Source organism: Bombina bombina, chromosome 3 (assembly GCF_027579735.1).
Source record: "Bombina bombina isolate aBomBom1 chromosome 3, aBomBom1.pri, whole genome shotgun sequence".
Classification (NCBI taxonomy): domain Eukaryota; kingdom Metazoa; phylum Chordata; class Amphibia; order Anura; family Bombinatoridae; genus Bombina; species Bombina bombina.
The window spans coordinates 622,202,112-622,215,922 of NC_069501.1; the positions used below are offsets into that span (position 1 = coordinate 622,202,112).

The 13,811-nt window shown below is 42.9% G+C and overlaps 1 protein-coding gene across 1 annotated transcript in view; it reads right to left on the reverse strand.

The window, feature by feature from the left end:
• Positions 1-2,261: 2,261 nt before the first annotated feature.
• KPNA6 (karyopherin subunit alpha 6) overlaps positions 2,262-13,811 on the reverse strand; it is a gene marked incomplete in the record, with an annotated part of 182,623 nt that continues 171,073 nt past the window's right edge. Inside the window, 1 exon segment of the mRNA XM_053707243.1 lies at positions 2,262-3,464. Within this exon segment, the coding sequence (XP_053563218.1) occupies positions 3,277-3,464 (188 nt within the window).

Consider the following 13,811-nt stretch of genomic DNA (forward strand, 5'->3'; position numbering starts at 1 on the left):
TCACTTACACTCTTTATTCGATCCAGGTTTGCCCCAGTTCTTCACCAGCACAAAGAAACACCATACTCGCTCTACTGCTGAAGTGCTTTATCCATAGTGGAGTGTGAAACTGGTGACAAGTCAAATTACAAGCCGTCTGGTGCATTTCTCTGAGGCACCAGTTTACCTAGTGGTAAGCACATCAGTCAGCTTTTAATCTGTCACCAGTTTCAAAATGCACTATTGATAAAGCACTAAGGACCTGAGCAAACCTGGATTGAGTAAAGAGTCTAACAAAAAAGCATTACTGTAGAGGAGAAACCGCCACGGAGATAGAAGTCCCCAAGTGCCTGTGATATGCCACAGGAGGAAATCTTGGTGGAAGCAGCGTACTGAGTTATACACCATAAAGGGACAGTCAACACCAGCATATTTGTTTAAAAAATAGATAATCCCTTAATTACCCATTCCTCAGTTTTGCATAACCAACACCGTTATAATACACTAACTACAAAAAATATAAGCGTTAATGCAACTCAATCAGAACCAACCAGAATATCTAGCAGTGGCAGTTCCAAAGGTACAATTAAGAACAGTTCAAAACTTAGAAGATTAAGACAATATGTAAAATAGTAAAAATGCCCATAAAATGTCCACATAAATCAGTCAGTCCATTCCAAGAATAGATTTAAAATATATAGTATATTGACGCTGCAAAGAATTTAAAGTTTTAACAATACCAGTCTTCAGTGTTTTAGTTCTTTTGACAGAAATCCTTTTATCCAGATGTCACAATAATGACCATGTAACTGAGAATCGTGAACCTTGATGTCAGGTGCTGCTCCTCTAACCGATTTCTCCTCCGTTCGGATGGAACACTGAATCTATAAAAACAACAAGAGTGCAAACTCCGACTCAAGTGAAGTTTATTTTAATACATAGTAAGTGCTACACTCTATGCACTTACTAGATATAGGTAGATAGAAAGCATGACATGAAATACAGTCCTGTGAACTCCTGCAGATTTTTTCTCACACCACTTTGCAGCTCCGTAATAGTCAAGGATATAATATCGTAATCCTTTACCGGAACCCAGAGACCAGAAGTGGATAACGCTTGATGAGGTCAGGACAAGAGATTCCTGACCTCATCAAGCGGTAGCCACCTCTGGTCTCTGGGTTCCGGTAAAGGATTACGATATTATATCCTTGACTATTACGGAGCTGCAAAGTGGTGTGAGAAAAAATCTGCAGGAGTTCACAGGACTGTATTTCATGTCATGCTTTCTATCTACCTATATCTAGTAAGTGCATAGAGTGTAGCACTTACTATGTATTAAAATAAACATCACTTGAGTCGGAGTCTGCACTCTTGTTGTTTTTATAGATACACGTTTTACCTCTGTAATTACCTTGTATCTAAGCCTCTGCAGACTGCCTCCTTAGTTCAGTTCTTTTGACAAGCTTGCATTTCAGTCAATCAGTGCTCACTCCACGGTAAATTCACGTGCATGAGCTCAATGTTATCTATATGAAACACATGAACGCCCTCCATTGGTGAAAACCTGTCAAAATGCATTTAGATTAGAGGCAACCTTCAAGGTCTAAGACATTAGCATATGAACCTCCTAGGTTTAGTTTTCAACAAAGAATACCAAGAGAACAAAATAAAACTGGTGATAAAAGTCAATTGGAAAGTTGATTAAAATTACATCCCCTATTAGAATCAGGAGGTTTTTTTGGGACTTGATTGTCCCTTTAAGAAGTTGTATTTGGTTTTATATGTACAGCTGGATCAGTATTGAACACTGTACCCAAAGCCTTACTGAAAAGCTGGTATTTTGTAAATCAGGGTTCCTTGTACACACAACTGTTTTAAAATATAGGAACATGAATTAGCCTCAATTATATATTGTGCTTTTAAAACATTTTTAATCATAAAATGTCTGCATTCACCCCTGAAACTTATATCTTAAAAGAAGCAAAATGTTTAACACATACTTTGAAACATTTAATTAAAACACTGGAATTCCATGAACTGGGTGGAGTGAAGCAGCAGTAAACTTTGCTTTGGATATATGTAGTCTAGATGGATGGTTATCCTATGTTCTGTCTTCATTACGTCCAGATGACCCCCTTCAAAGTCAGTCATGTCTACCTCCAGATAGCTTAACATAGAAAAATAAAACTATAGGTCAAAAAGAAAAATGTTATTCTACCTTACAAATAATGGAAAGGTCATAAACATCCCATTTTAGGCTAAAATAAATTAATAAATTAGAATCAGCTAAATATTTGTTTAATTCAAGTAGACATTTTGTATTCTGCAATTCACACCAGAGAAAACAACCTGTGGCAGAGAATGGATGTCTTTGTTAACAATACTGACAAATAGGGCACCTGCTTATGAAGGTATGCAAAGTGGATAGCATACTACTACAGATCTCTAAACAAGAGGGCAATTTATGACCCTTTAATATATAACATTCTTCAGAGAAACAGTCCTGATATGGACACAGTTAGGCATTGACCCAAAGTGATTATTTCTGGAAATACAGAAGGGGAGACAATAAGGCACTCAGAAGCTGGAATTGTAACTAGGTCTCCAGCCTTGTATCAGCACTCAAATGCAGTAATCTACCATCTTTAATAAATACCAGCAGGTTTCCACATATAAAGTCTTTAAACTTTTACTAAATTACCCCTAACCTTGAATATAGCAGTAGCAGCACCTCCCTCCCATTTGCCATGGCAGGTCTCCATTCACACCACTTTCCTTATTTATTTTATTTTTAAATATCTCTATATACTTTTTTCCAACAAGAAAACAAAAAAACAGTCATATTTGTTTTCTGCGCTTTGTCCTGGCGCAGGTGGTACAGGTGATCAGCGCTATTATGTCTACTGCATTAATATTTCCATAAGTTATCTGTTTTGTTTTTATAAACTGGCTCAGTGAGAAAAAAAAAAAAAAAAAAAAAAGAACCCCCACAAAACACAGTGAGCCTTGCAGAAAGCAGAATAGATCTAGTATTATGGCCAGTGCATGGATTTTATGCAAAAATAAATGTACTTTCAGGAGGTAAAAGGTCAGTGTGTGCAGCATAGATGTTTAAAACAAACTAGTTTCTCCACAGATGAGGATTAAAAAAAAAAAAAAAGTGCGAAGGGAAATTAAGATAAACTGTCCTGTATCTTGTAACTGAAGGCATTGGGCTGCCTCCCTGATCATTCTTCTTCATCCTTGAAAGAAGGATGTGAAAGGTAGGGGTCTATAAATGTCCTTTGCCCCCCCAGTTCACAGCTGGAATCCCTCCATAGGTGCCTCAGCCTGCTGAAAGATATACTGCTGTTGAGTTTCATCTACATGAGGGACCAGTTGGGCATCATCTTCCTCAACTCCAAAATAATGTTCTATTAACTCAAAGGCCTTCTGGTAAATCTCTTGGTTCTCATGGCTCTGTAGGAATTCAATTTTGTCCAGACCTAAAAAACAAAACCAGAAAATCATGACATTAATATATTCTCAAATGGAAAAAAACAATGTATGCTTACCTGATAAATGTATTCTTTCTTGACACGGTGAGTCCATGGATCATCATCAATTACTGTTGGGAATATCACTCCTGGCCAGCAGGAGGAGGCAAAGAGCACCACAGGAAACTTAAGTATCACTTCCATTCCGACAACCCCCAGTCATTTGACCGAAAGAAAAGGAGAGAAAGGAAACACAAGGTGCAGAGGTGTCTGAGTTTTATATAAACAAACTGTCTGAAAAACAGGGAAGGCCGTGGACTCACTTTGTCTAGAAATAAATAAATCAGGTAAGCATAACATTTTTTTCCTTCTAATGACACAGTGAGTCCACGGATTATCATCAATTACTGTTGGGAATCAATACCCAAGCCAGAGGACACAGATGATAAAACTGTGCCACAAAAGCTTCATTTGTGGAAGCCCAGCAAAAGGAAACAGCCCTCGTAGAATGAGCTGTAATTCTCTCAGGAAGCTGCTGTTCAGCAGTCTCATAAGTCAAACAAATTATACTTCTCAACCAGAGACAAAGCAGAATCTGTAGGTTTCTAACCCTTGTGTTTCCCGGAGAAACAAACAAGGCAGAATACCGGTGAAAAACCATAGTCGCCTGTAAGAAGAATTTCAAAGCACGCACAACATCAAGGTTGTGTAACAAACGATCCTTTTAAGAAGGATTAGGACAGAGAAGGAACAATAAATTTTCTGATTTAAATTCCTGTCCGAAACATCTTTCTGGAAGGAAACCTTACTTAGTACGAAACCCCACCTTATCATTATGAAAGATAAGATAAGGGGAATCACACTGCAGAGCTGAGAGTTCTGATACTCTCTGAGCTGAAGAGATAGCAACAAGAAACAAACCTTCCAAGAAATCTATAGAATGCATTGGTTCAAACGGAGCCTGCTGCAAAACTTTAAGAACCAGGTTAAGACCCCAAGGAGGAGTAACCGACTTAAACACAGGCCTGATACTGACCAGAGCCTGATAAAAAGATTGCCCAACTCGAATGACTGCCAGACGCTATGTGGCAAAATAGACAATGCAGCAAAACTTCAGGATACTTCGTGTCAAACCCTTCTCCAGACCATCCTGGAGAAAGGAAAAAAATTAAAGGAATCCAGACTCTACTCCAGGAGACACCCATGGATTCACACCCAAAAAAACATAATTTATGCTTACCTGATAAATGTATTTCTCTTGTGGTGTATCCAGTCCACGGATCATCCATTACTTGTGGGATATTCTCATTCCCAACAGGAAGTTGCAAGAGGACACCCACAGCAGAGCTGTTATATAGCTCCTCCCCTAACTGCCATATCCAGTCATTCGACCGAAAACACGCAGACAAAGGAGAAACCATAGGGTGCAGTGGTGACTGTAGTTTAAATGAAAAAATTACCTGCCTTAAAATGACAGGGAGGGCCGTGGACTGGATACACCACAAGAGAAAGAAATTTATCAGGTAAGCATAAATTATGTTTTCTCTTGTAAGGTGTATCCAGTCCACGGATCATCCATTATTTGTGGGATACCAATACCAAAGCTAAAGTACACGGATGAAGGGAGGGACCTTTCTCCCAAAAATAGCCTCTGAAGAAGCAAAAGTATCAAATTTGTAGAATTTTGAAAAAGTATGAAGCGAAGACCAAGTCGCCGCCTTGCAAATCTGTTCAACAGAAGCCTCATTTTTAGAGGCCCATGTGGAAGCCACAGCTCTAGTAGAATGAGCTGTAATCCTTTCAGGAGGCTGCTGGCCAGCAGTCTCATAGGCTAAGCGGATTATGCTTCTTAGCCAAAAAGAAAGAGGTTGCCGAAGCCTTTTGACCTCTCCTCTGTCCAGAGTAGACAACAAACAAAGCAGATGTTTGACGAAAATCTTTAGTAGCTTGTAAGTAAAACTTTAAAGCACGAACCACGTCCAGATTGTGTAATAGACGTTCCTTCTTTGAAGAAGGATTAGGACACAAAGATGGAACAACAATCTTTTGATTGATATTCTTATTAGATACCACCTTAGGTAAAAACCCAGGCTTGGTACGCAGGACTACCTTATCCGCATGAAAGATCAGATAAGGAGAATCACATTGTAAAGCAGATAACTCGGAAACTCTACGAGCCGAGGAAATAGCTACCAAAAAAAGAACTTTCCAAGATAAAAGTTTGATATCTATGGAATGAAGAGGTTCAAACGGAACTCCTTGGAGAACTTTAAGAACCAGATTTAAGCTCCATGGCGGAGCAACAGGTTTAAACACAGGCTTGATTCTAACTAAAGCCTGACAAAATGCCTGAAAGTCTGGAACATCTGCCAGACGCTTGTGCAAAAGAATAGACAGGGCAGAAATCTGTCCCTTTAAGGAACTAGCTAACAATCCTTTTTCCAAACCTTCTTGGAGAAAGGATAATATCCTGGGAATCCTGACCTTACTCCATGAGTAACCTTTGGATTCACATCAATAAAGATATTTACGCCATATCTTATGGTAAATTTTCCTGGTGACAGGCTTTCGTGCCTGTATTAAGGTATCAATGACTGACTCGGAGAAGCCACGCTTTGATAAAATCAAGCGTTCAATCTCCAGGCAGGCAGTCAGTCTCAGAGAAATTAGATTCGGATGATTGAAAGGACCTTGTAGCAAAAGGTCTTGTCTTAACGGCAGAGTCCAAGGTGGAAAGGATGACATGTCCACTAGATCTGCATACCAGGTCCTGCGTGGCCACGCAGGCGCTATCAAGATCACTGATGCTCTCTCCTGCTTGATCTTGGCAATCAGGCGAGGGAGCAGAGGAAACGGTGGAAACACATAAGCCAGGTTGAAAGACCAGGGCGCTGCTAGAGCATCTATCAGCGTCGCCTTGGGATCCCTGGACCTGGATCCGTAACAAGGAAGCTTGGCGTTCTGGCGAGACGCCATGAGATCCAGTTCTGGTTTGCCCCAACGATGAATCAATTGTGCAAACACCTCCGGATGGAGTTCCCACTCCCCCGGATGAAAAGTCTGACGACTTAGAAAATCCGCCTCCCAGTTCTCTACACCTGGGATATGGATAGCTGACAGGTGGCAGGAGTGAATCTCTGCCCAGCGAATTATCTTTGAGACTTCTAACATTGCTAGGGAACTCCTTGTTCCCGCTTGATGGTTGATGTAAGCTACAGTCGTGATGTTGTCCGACTGAAATCTGATGAACCTCAGTCGCTAACTGAGGCCAAGCCTGAAGAGCATTGAATATCGCTCTCAGTTCCAGAATATTTATTGGAAGGAGTGTCTCCTCCTGAGTCCACGATCCCTGAGCCTTCAGGGAGTTCCAGACTGCACCCCAACCTAGAAGGCTGGCATCTGTCGTTACAATTGTCCAATCTGGCCTGCGAAAGGTCATACCTTTGGACAGATGGACCCGAGATAGCCACCAGAGAAGAGAATCCCTTGTCTCTTGATCCAGATTTAGTAGAGGGGACAAATCTGTGTAATCCCCATTCCACTGACTGAGCATGCATAGTTGCAGCGGTCTGAGATGTAGGCGTGCAAACGGCACTATGTCCATTGCCGCTTCCATTAAGCCGATTACTTCCATGCACTGAGCCACCGAAGGGCGAGGAATGGAATAAAGAATCCGGCAGAAATTTAGAAGTTTTGATAACCTGGACTCCGTCAGGTAAATTTTCATTTCTACAGAATCTATCAGAGTCCCTAGGAAGGAAACTCTTGTGAGGGGGACTAGAGAACTCTTTTCCTCGTTCACCTTCCACCCATGCGACCTCAGAAATGCCAACACTATGTCCGTATGAGACTTGGCAATTTGGAAGCTTGACGCCTGAATCAGGATGTCGTCTAAATAAGGGGCCACTGCTATGCCCCGCGGCCTTAGGACCGCCAGAAGCGACCGCAGAACCTTCGTAAAAATTCTTGGGGCTGTAGCTAACCTGAAGGGAAGAGCTACAAACTGGTAATGCCTGTCTAGAAAGGCAAACCTGAGAAACCGATGATGATCTTTGTGTATCGGAATGTGAAGATAAGCATCCTTTAAATCCACTGTAGTCATGTACTGACCCTCCTGGATCATAGGTAGGATGGTACGAATAGTCTCCATCTTGAATGATGGAACTCTGAGAAATTTGTTTAGATCCAAAATTGGTCTGAAGGTTCCCTCTTTTTTGGGAACCACAAACAGATTTGAGTTAAATCCCTGTCCCTCCTTTGGAACTGGATGGATCACTCCCATAACTAGGTCTTGTACGCACTGTAAGAATGCCTCTCTCTTTATCTGGTTTGCAGATAATTTTGTAAGGTGAAATCTCCCTTTTGGGGGGGGAAGCTTTGAAGTCCAGAAGATATCCCTGGGATATAATTTCCAACGCCAAGGGATCCTGGACATCTCTTACCCACGCCTGGGCGAAGAGCGAAAGTCTGCCCCCTACTAGATCCGTTACCGGGTAGGGGGCCGTTCCTTCATGCTGTCTTAGAGGCAGCAGCAGGCTTTTTGGACTGCTTACCTTTGTTCCAGGTCTGGTTAGGTCTCCAGACCGTCTTGGACTGAGCAAAAGTTCCCTCTTGTTTTGCATTAGAGGAAGTTGATGCCGCACTTGCCTTGAAGTTTCGAAAGGCACGAAAATTAGACTGTTTGGCCCTTGATTTGGACCTATCCTGAGGAAGGGCATGACCTTTTCCTCCAGTGATATCAGCAATAATCTCCTTCAAACCAGGCCCGAATAGGGTCTGCCCCTTGAAGGGAATGTTAAGCAGCTTAGACTTTGAAGTAACGTCAGCTGACCATGATTTAAGCCATAGCTCTCTGCGCGCCTGGATAGCAAAACCAGAATTCTTAGCAGTTAGTTTAGTCAAATGAACAATGGCATCAGAAACAAAAGAATTGGCTAGCTTAAGTGCTCTAAGCTTGTCAAGTATGTCATCCAATGGAGTTGCTACCTGTAAAGCCTCTTCCAGAGACTCAAACCAGAATGCCGCACCAGCAGTGACAGGAGCAATGCATGCAAGGGGCTGTAGGATAAAACCTTGTTGAATAAACATTTTCTTAAGGTAACCCTCTAACTTTTTATCCATTGCATCTAAAAAAGCACAACTGTCCTCGACAGGGATAGTAGTACGCTTTGCTAGAGTAGAAACTGCTCCCTCCACCTTACTGTCTGCCATAAGTCCAGTGTGGTGGGGTCTATTGGAAACATTTTCCTAAAAATAGGAGGGGGAGAGAACGGCACACCTGGTCTATCCCATTCCTTAGTAATAATTTCTGTAAACCTTTTAGGTATTGGAAAAACATCAGCACACACCGGCACTGCATAGTATTTATCCAGTCTACACAATTTCTCTGGCACTGCAATTGTATCACAGTCATTCAGAGCAGCTAAAACCTCCCTGAGTAACACGCAGAGGTGTTCAAGCTTAAATTTAAATGTAGAAATATCAGAATCAGGTTGCATCATCTTCCCTGAGTCAGAAACATCACCCACAGACTGAAGCTCTCCTTCCTCAGCTTCTGCATATTGTGAGGCAGTATCAGACATGGTTCTTAAAGCATCAGTATGCTCTGTATTTAGTCTAACTCCAGAGCTATCTCGCTTTCCTCTAAACTCAGGTAGTCTGGCTAATACCACTGACAGTGTATTATCCATGACTGCCGCCAAGTCTTGTAAAGTAAACGCTATGGGCGCCCTGGATGTACTTGGCGCCATTTGAGCGTGAGTCCCTTGAGCGGGAGTCAAAGAAGCTGACATGTGGGGAGAGTTAGTCGGCATAACTCCCCCCTCGTCAGATTCCTCTGGTGATAAATTTTTTAAAGACAGAATATGATCTTTATTGCTTAAAGTGAAATCAGTACATTTGGTACACATTCTAAGAGGGGGTTCCACCATGGCTTTTAAACATAATGAAAAAGGAGTTTCCTCTATGTCAGACATGTTTGTACAGACTAGCAATGAGACCAGCAAGCTTGGAAAACACTTTAATTCAAGTTAACAAGCAAATATAAAAAAACTGTAGTGTGCCTTTAAGAGAAACAAATTGTCAGAATTTGAAAAATAGTGAAAAAAGGCAGTAAATCAAACGAAATTTTTACAGTTTGTATAATAAGCTAGCAGAGTATTGCACCCACTTGCAAATGTATGATTAACCCCTTAATTAAAAAAAACAGAATTTATGTTTACCTGATAAATTTCTTTCTCCAACGGTGTGTCCGGTCCACGGCGTCATCCTTACTTGTGGGATATTCTCTTCCCCAACAGGAAATGGCAAAGAGCCCAGCAAAGCTGGTCACATGATCCCTCCTAGGCTCCGCCTACCCCAGTCATTCGACAGACGTTAAGGAGGAATATTTGCATAGGAGAAACCATATGGTACCGTGGTGACTGTAGTTAAAGAAAATAAATTATCAGACCTGATTAAAAAACCAGGGCGGGCCGTGGACCGGACACACCGTTGGAGAAAGAAATTTATCAGGTAAACATAAATTCTGTTTTCTCCAACATAGGTGTGTCCGGTCCACGGCGTCATCCTTACTTGTGGGAACCAATACCAAAGCTTTAGGACACGGATGAAGGGAGGGAGCAAATCAGGTCACCTAAATGGAAGGCACCACAGCTTGCAAAACCTTTCTCCCAAAAATAGCCTCAGAAGAAGCAAAAGTATCAAACTTGTAAAATTTGGTAAAAGTGTGCAGTGAAGACCAAGTCGCTGCCCTACATATCTGATCAACAGAAGCCTCGTTCTTGAAGGCCCATGTGGAAGCCACAGCCCTAGTGGAATGAGCTGTGATTCTTTCGGGAGGCTGCCGTCCGGCAGTCTCGTAAGCCAATCTGATGATGCTTTTAATCCAAAAAGAGAGAGAGGTAGAAGTTGCTTTTTGACCTCTCCTTTTACCTGAATAAACAACAAACAAGGAAGATGTTTGTCTAAAATCCTTTGTAGCATCTAAATAGAATTTTAGAGCGCGAACAACATCCAAATTGTGCAACAAACGTTCCTTCTTTGAAACTGGTTTTGGACACAGAGAAGGTACGATAATCTCCTGGTTAATGTTTTTGTTAGAAACAACTTTTGGAAGAAAACCAGGTTTAGTACGTAAAACCACCTTATCTGCATGGAACACCAGATAAGGAGGAGAACACTGCAGAGCAGATAATTCTGAGACTCTTCTAGCAGAAGAAATCGCAACTAAAAACAAAACTTTCCAAGATAATAACTTAATATCAACGGAATGTAAGGGTTCAAACGGAACCCCCTGAAGAACTGAAAGAACTAAATTGAGACTCCAAGGAGGAGTCAAAGGTTTGTAAACAGGCTTGATTCTAACCAGAGCCTGAACAAAGGCTTGAACATCTGGCACAGCTGCCAGCTTTTTGTGAAGTAATACCGACAAGGCAGAAATCTGTCCCTTCAGGGAACTAGCAGATAATCCTTTTTCCAATCCTTCTTGAAGGAAGGATAGAATCCTAGGAATCTTAACCTTGTCCCAAGGGAATCCTTTAGATTCACACCAACAGATATATTTTTTCCAAATTTTGTGGTAAATCTTTCTAGTTACAGGCTTTCTGGCCTGAACAAGAGTATCGATAACAGAATCTGAGAATCCTCGCTTCGATAAAATCAAGCGTTCAATCTCCAAGCAGTCAGCTGGAGTGAAACCAGATTCGGATGTTCGAACGGACCCTGAACAAGAAGGTCTCGTCTCAAAGGTAGCTTCCAAGGTGGAGCCGATGACATATTCACCAGATCTGCATACCAAGTCCTGCGTGGCCACGCAGGAGCTATCAAGATCACCGACGCCCTCTCCTGATTGATCCTGGCTACCAGCCTGGGGATGAGAGGAAATGGCGGGAACACATAAGCTAGTTTGAAGGTCCAAGGTGCTACTAGTGCATCCACTAGAGCCGCCTTGGGATCCCTGGATCTGGCCCCGTAGCAAGGAACTTTGAAGTTCTGACGAGAGGCCATCAGATCCATGTCTGGAATGCCCCACAGGTGAGTGACTTGGGCAAAGATTTCCGGATGGAGTTCCCACTCCCCCGGATGCAATGTCTGACGACTCAGAAAATCCGCTTCCCAATTTTCCACTCCTGGGATGTGGATAGCAGACAGGTGGCAGGAGTGAGACTCCGCCCATAGAATGATTTTGGTCACTTCTTCCATCGCTAGGGAACTCCTTGTTCCCCCCTGATGGTTGATGTACGCAACAGTTGTCATGTTGTCTGATTGAAACCGTATGAACTTGGTCCTCGCTAGCCGAGGCCAGGCCTTGAGAGCATTGAATATCGCTCTCAGTTCCAGAATATTTATCGGTAGAAGAGATTCTTCCCGAGACCAAAGACCCTGAGCTTTCAGGGATCCCCAGACCGCGCCCCAGCCCATCAGACTGGCGTCGGTCGTGACAATGACCCACTCTGGTCTGCGGAACGTCATCCCTTGAGACAGATTGTCCAGGGACAGCCACCAACGGAGTGAGTCTCTGGTCCTCTGATTTACTTGTATCTTCGGAGACAAGTCTGTATAGTCCCCATTCCACTGACTGAGCATGCACAGTTGTAATGGTCTTAGATGAATGCGCGCAAAAGGAACTATGTCCATCGCCGCTACCATCAACCCGATCACTTCCATGCACTGAGCTATGGAAGGAAGAGGAACGGAATGAAGTATCCGACAAGAGTCTAGAAGTTTTGTTTTTCTGGCCTCTGTTAGAAAGATCCTCATTTCTAAAGAGTCTATAATTGTTCCCAAGAAGGGAACCCTTGTTGACGGGGATAGAGAACTCTTTTCCACGTTCACTTTCCAGCCGTGAGATCTGAGAAAGGCCAGGACAATGTCCGTGTGAGCCTTTGCTTGAGGAAGGGACGACGCTTGAATCAGAATGTCGTCCAGGTAAGGTACTACTGCAATGCCCCTTGGTCTTAGCACCGCTAGAAGGGAGCCTAGTACCTTTGTGAAAATCCTTGGAGCAGTGGCTAATCCGAAAGGAAGCGCCACGAACTGGTAATGTTTGTCCAGGAATGCAAACCTTAGGAACCGATGATGTTCCTTGTGGATAGGAATATGTAGATACGCATCCTTTAAATCCACCGTGGTCATGAATTGACCCTCCTGGATGGAAGGAAGAATAGTTCGAATGGTTTCCATCTTGAAAGATGGAACCTTGAGAAACTTGTTTAAGATCTTGAGATCTAAGATTGGTCTGAACGTTCCCTCTTTTTTGGGGACTATGAACAGATTGGAGTAGAACCCCATCCCTTGTTCTCTTAGTGGAACAGGATGAATCACTCCCATTTTTAACAGGTCTTCTACACAATGTAAGAACGCCTGTCTTTTTATGTGGTCTGAAGACAACTGAGACCTGTGGAACCTCCCCCTTGGGGGAAGTCCCTTGAATTCCAGAAGATAACCCTGGGAGACTATTTCTAGCGCCCAAGGATCCAGAACATCTCTTGCCCAAGCCTGAGCGAAGAGAGAGAGTCTGCCCCCCACCAGATCCGGTCCCGGATCGGGGGCCAATATTTCATGCTGTCTTGGTAGCAGTGGCAGGCTTCTTGGCCTGCTTTCCCTTGTTCCAGCCTTGCATTGGTCTCCAAGCTGGCTTGGCTTGAGAAGTATTACCCTCTTGCTTAGAGGACGTAGCACTTTGGGCTGGTCCGTTTTTACGAAAGGGACGAAAATTGGGTCTATTTTTCGCCTTGAAAGGCCGATCCTGAGGAAGGGCGTGGCCCTTACCCCCAGTGATATCCGAGATAATCTCTTTCAAGTCAGGGCCAAACAGCGTTTTCCCCTTGAAAGGAATGTTTAGTAGCTTGTTCTTGGAAGACGCGTCAGCCGACCAAGATTTCAACCAAAGCGCTCTGCGCGCCACAATAGCAAACCCAGAATTCTTAGCCGCTAACCTAGCCAATTGCAAAGTGGCGTCTAGGGTGAAAGAATTAGCCAATTTGAGAGCATTGATTCTGTCCATAATCTCCTCATAAGGAGGAGAATCACTATCGAGCGCCTTTATCAGTTCATCAAACCAGAAACATGCGGCTGTAGTGACAGGGACAATGCATGAAATTGGTTGTAGAAGGTAACCCTGCTGAACAAACATCTTTTTAAGCAAACCTTCTAATTTTTTATCCATAGGATCTTTGAAAGCACAACTATCCTCTATGGGTATAGTGGTGCGTTTGTTTAAAGTAGAAACCGCTCCCTCGACCTTGGGGACTGTCTGCCATAAGTCCTTTCTGGGGTCGACCATAGGAAACAATTTTTTAAATATGGGGGGAGGGACGAAAGGAATACCGGGCCTTTCCCATTCTTTATTAACAA